At 36.8% G+C, this 5,020-nt stretch overlaps 1 protein-coding gene across 1 annotated transcript; it reads left to right on the forward strand.

Annotated features, from left to right (window-relative positions):
• The first annotated feature begins 442 nt into the window (after positions 1–442).
• Positions 443–2,840, forward strand: LRP1 (Lateral root primordium (LRP) protein-like protein). The gene is made up of 2 exons (XM_086452346.1): positions 443–1,788; positions 2,256–2,840. The coding sequence occupies exons 1-2, from the start codon at positions 1,173–1,175 to the stop codon at positions 2,600–2,602; spliced, it is 963 nt and encodes a 320-aa protein (XP_086308472.1). The 5' UTR covers positions 443–1,172; the 3' UTR covers positions 2,603–2,840.
• Positions 2,841–5,020: the final 2,180 nt, after the last annotated feature.

Below are 5,020 nucleotides of genomic sequence, written 5' to 3' on the forward strand. Positions count from 1 at the left end.
AATTGATTGTTGAAAGTGTCGAGGTCTCTCTTTCTCACGTTTGCAAAATGTTGCAAATGAATGGGACCATATATTGTTTTCGACAGTATAAGTTTAACTGTAATTATTCGATAAACATTCTCCACAAAAAAAAATAAAAAAATAAAAAAATAATTTTTTTTTCAAACCTATTAAGCAAAACAGAATCGTTGAAAATCTCTGAAATAATTTTCCTTACGTGAATGTAAATACACGGAATGACATCCTCACACGTTAGGGACTAATATGCTCTGTTGCTGGTGAGAGTCAACCTCTTCAGGTAAAATTATACATTTTACCTCAAGTGGTTGACACGTGGCAGGCTAAGATTAAGGAGTCATTTAGTTATCTAACTTTGTGGATTACAAGATCCGGACTCATTACTGGGGAACACCAGTTTTCGCTTTTTAGGAGACCAAACCAAACCACACACCAGACCGCAAGAGAGAGATGCTTAGAGATAGAAGAAAGTAGAGAGAGAGAGAGTGAGAGAGAGAGAGAAGAAGCAAAACAACACTGAAGTAAAGTCGTTATTGCATTTTTTTCTTACTGCAGCAGCCGCAGCTACAGCTCTGCTCTGCTTCTGCTTCTGATTCTGCTCTCTCTGTTGTAGAAGCTCAGTCGTCCCTCCTCTTCTTCTCTCTCTAAACACTCTTTATGGTAGAAAAAGTTCAGCAGTAATCGAAGGCACAGCTGCAATAGCAGTAGCAGTAGATGCAGTGCAGACGTCTCAGAAGCGTTAATAGTTAGACTTATATATGTTTAAGAGAGAAGACAAGTAGACATTTTGAAGAAAAATCTCATCTTTCTCTCTCTTTTTTTTTTTTTTTTTTCACAGAAAGAATTTCAGAAAGAATAAGTAGATGCTTAAATAGATAGATCTACATAGATCAGATTTCAGAGAGAGAGAGAGAGAGAGAGAGAGAGATTGGGGTATCTTATCAGAAGAAGCAGTTGTGGCTACTACAAGAAGGTTTCCTTCAGATACAGGAGCTTTTGCAGACTGGGTTGCTTCCACTTCTACTGGTCGTCTCGATGATCTTACCCTTGGCTTCAATGGCGGAGGAGGTGGAGGTGGTGGTGGTGGCCCCACCAGTGGTGGTGGTTGGTCATCCTCAACTTCTCGGCACATCAACTATGGCCTTCCACCCGAGATGGGTATGGTGGGTCTTCGAGGAGATGTTCTTGTCGTCGCTCCAGATTCCATTAACAACACCAACGCTACAACTGCTCTTGGTGTTGGTGTCGGTGTCATACCTCTCCTCACTGCTTCTCCATGTCTTGCTGCGGGTAATATCGGTATCGATGATAACGATACCACCAACATGAATCTTAGAGTGAGTAGTAGAAGTGGTGGTGGTGGGATTCAGTTTTGGCAAAATCAACAAACCCATCATGCTAATTACCTAAAAAATTCTTCTAATTTGCTTAATATGGGTGGTGGTGGTGGGATGAATTCGAGTAGTACATTGGGGGCGACCACTTGTCAAGATTGTGGGAATCAGGCAAAAAAGGATTGTAGCCATAGAAGATGTAGGACATGTTGTAAAAGCCGAGGGTTTGATTGTGCAACTCATGTCAAGAGTACTTGGGTTCCAGCTGCTCGTCGTCGTGAACGTCAGCTTTCTACCACTACTGCTGTTGGTTCATCTGGGTCCACTTCTGGTGTCAAGAAACCTAGACTTATTACTTCCAATACTACAACATCTCATACTTCTACATCAAACACTACTCCTCCTAGAAGCTTTGATACTAGCTCTAGTCATCAAGGTCTTTAAATTCAACCATCTCTCTCTCTCGTATGCTGGTATATAGTTGATTATCTGGAATTTTCATGATTTTAGATAAAAAAAAATAAATGGGTTTTGTTCAATCATCAATGAAACCCTCTCTCTCTCTCATTCTTATTCGTAAACAGCTGTCGATTATCTCTCTACTGCTTTTTGAAATGAACTGAATTTTCATGTAGTTCGGAGGAAATTGAAACGGGTTTTGTTGAATTATAGATGCAACCCTCTTATATATATATGTATCTCTATTTTCTTTAAAGAATTGAAATTTCATGTAATCTTGTTGAAATTGAAAAAGGGTTTTGGTTGAATTATACTTGCAACACTCTCTCTCTCTCTCTCTCTCTCTCTTCCGTTTGTGAACATTCATGGAATTAAAACTCTACTTTGTTTAAAGAATTGAAATTTCATGTGATGAAATTGAAATGGGTTTTGGTTGAATTATAGATGCAAGTTTCCGAGAAGCATTGCCGGGGCAAGTCCGTGCACCGGCTGTTTTCAAGTGTGTTCGTGTGACTGCAATCGACGATAGTGAAGATGAGTACGCTTACCAGGCAGTTGTGAAGATTGGTGGGCATGTGTTCAAAGGGTTCCTTTATGATCAGGGGGTTGAGGGGAGAGATGGGTTTCCAAATATCTCAGAATTGCATTTAGGGGGTAGTAGTGGTCCTGGTGGAAGTATTGGAAGGAATGGGGCTGCTTCATCGTCTCCCATTATTGATCCATCCGATGTCTATGCTGCCTCTGGTGGTGGGTTACTTGGAGGTACTGCATATGGTAACCCAATGAATTGAGTTGGTCTTGGTGTTTTCCGTTGGATAATTTAGGCTCTTGGAGATGATCTTTTCCATAAGTTAATCATGCATAGTGTTCAAGTATATTATTCTTGTAAAACTTGTTTCTTTCTAACTTCTATCATGCTGTTGATCTCAGCTTCTTGGTTCTTGTTTTATGTTTCTTCTATCCAAGGAAGAAGGCAACTAAAACTATGTTATATATGTTAAATTACAACTTGAAGCTTTGCTGTTTTAATAGGAATGTAAACTGCTAAGCCTCACCAAATAACGACTGTTTGTGTGAGATAAGTGTTGGTATGTATTTGATTCTTTCTCTTAAAAAATGATACATTACTGTGTTTAGTTGAAATATTCTTGTTAATGGTCAAAATCTACAGTTTCAATAATTGCTTCATTTGGAATTTTTTTTTTGGCTACACAAATAGTGGGAAAAAACTTTGAATCGGGCAGTCCTCTCCATTGGATTACACGTGGCATTTCTAAGGGAGGTACTCCAAATTTTGGTGGAAATTTAGGGCTTCGAAAGAAATACGAAATGCCACGTATCTTTACAGGAGGAGGGTTCCTTCAAAATTTTGAAGCAGGCTGCCCGCATCGAAGTCGGACCTCCAAATAGTGCTTGGTAGGATGGGTTTGGCCTAAATGACTTGTTCCAAGTATTTTTAGTCGCATATTTATTTATCATTCACTTTAATGATATTTTGTTGTTGTTTAGTTGAACTCGTTAATCTACCTTCTTCCTCTATGCTGTCTTTTGTCTTCTTTCTTAATCTTAGGTTCTATGATGCTTATAACGTGTTTGGGTAGTTTTCTTTATCATGAACTTCAAATGTGTGCAGCTTTACACATTAGCACCTTAGTTGTTGAAAAGTCGCTATCATTAGTTCTAATAGTAAATGGAGGCTTATTTGGACGTACCTATCTGTTAAACTCTTTTGTGGTATCATGCATGCATTCGTGCATAATGTTATTGATCTTGCCTGTCTTAGTATAATTAGTTTTTGAATTTAACTTGAGTTTGTTCATCTGAAGGTTTATGCAGAATTATGCACTCCAAGCATGATATTCTTTATACACAATATGGCATACTCGTTTATCTCATTCGATTAAGTGCTTGGTATCTGATATTTTATTTGCTAGAAATCATGGTTTTCCTAATTAATAGATGTTAGGGTGCGTGTCATGGTTGATAGCATTGAGAACTTTATCGTGTAGAAAACCTTACTTTGTTCTGTCAAAGTTAACATTTAATCTAGTTTCTGTTCATATTGACCTATTTTATGGTCTTGATTTAATTGGTTTGAAACCATTCATTATTCCTTGGGATGCGGAGGATGTGTGCCCAACCTTTTATAGTGATTTTTGTATCTCATGCCTATTACTTTTGGGATGGATACAATGATACTTTGTATCAATAATCAAATGTTTATTTGACTTTTACTTGCTCCCAACTTTTTTTTTCCAATTAAGAAAGATTTCAACCTTTTAATTTATAATAACTCTTGCTTATTACTAATGCTTATATTAAATGTAAGAAAATAATTGCGACACAGACAGTCACCTAATTTGAAAGCGGAAGTTGAAAACTACTTTGAATCTTTACCAAATTGTCTTGTTTTTTATGACTATTCATCACATGGATATGACTCTGAAAAAGAATAAAAGTTTTAATTCTTGTAACAACTCAATGGGGGATCTTACTGTTAAATAATGGTAGAGCAAACCATCATTAAACATTGTTCATCAATTTTGGTTTGTGTCATGTCGTCATCATCACGCAAGAGTTTAACCATTTCTTCTGTAAGAAGATACAATTAACTATTGGTGTATGCATGATTATTAATTTCTTAAACAATTATGTAAGTTTGGAACTCCATTCTCCCTAATATTATTACAACTGATCGTGGTTGATAAAAATACGGCCTCGACACGTCGTTCTTTTCTTCTAATTTTGCTTTCTGATCTCTTGGAAAATTACTTTTATTTTGAGTTGAATTACGTGTTGGCTGCCTTCCAGTGTAAGTTGGCCCCCCTTGATCATTTTTATTGTATGAATTACTTGTTGCTTGTCCATTCTAGTAAAATTCCTTGATTAATACTTTACGTAGAGTCTTTTTCTTTTTGTGTTTCCATGGTAAACTGTTTTCTTGATTGTGTTTGTTATTGTTTGTATCAATAATGATAAATAAGTTAAATTGTTGATTATGTTTTATACTGGCATGATTTGCTTAACTTTATCCAATTGAAGTTCAATCCACTGATCCATTGACTCTGTCAGTACGAAACTCTTGCAACACCAGCAACTTCTGCCAGACTGGTATATCTGATCAACTCATGGTGCTTCACCACTAATATTTTAATACAAAATTCCAGTTGCATTGATTGTTAAATATCTTTTTTCACTAGTAAGATAGG

The sequence above is a fragment of the Akebia trifoliata genome, chromosome 8 (assembly GCF_017979445.1).
Source record: "Akebia trifoliata isolate Shusen 1 chromosome 8, ASM1797944v1, whole genome shotgun sequence".
In the NCBI taxonomy this organism is placed as follows: domain Eukaryota; kingdom Viridiplantae; phylum Streptophyta; class Magnoliopsida; order Ranunculales; family Lardizabalaceae; genus Akebia; species Akebia trifoliata.

Excerpts from the sequence above, each read along its gene's own strand:
- LRP1 (XM_086452346.1), top strand. The coding sequence starts at position 1,173 with ATGGGTATGGTGGGTCTTCGAGGAGATGTTCTTGTCGTCGCTCCAGAT. Across the intron at positions 1,789-2,255 it reads TACTAGCTCTAGTCATCAAG|ATGCAAGTTTCCGAGAAGCA; the intron begins GTCTTTAAATTC and ends GTTGAATTATAG.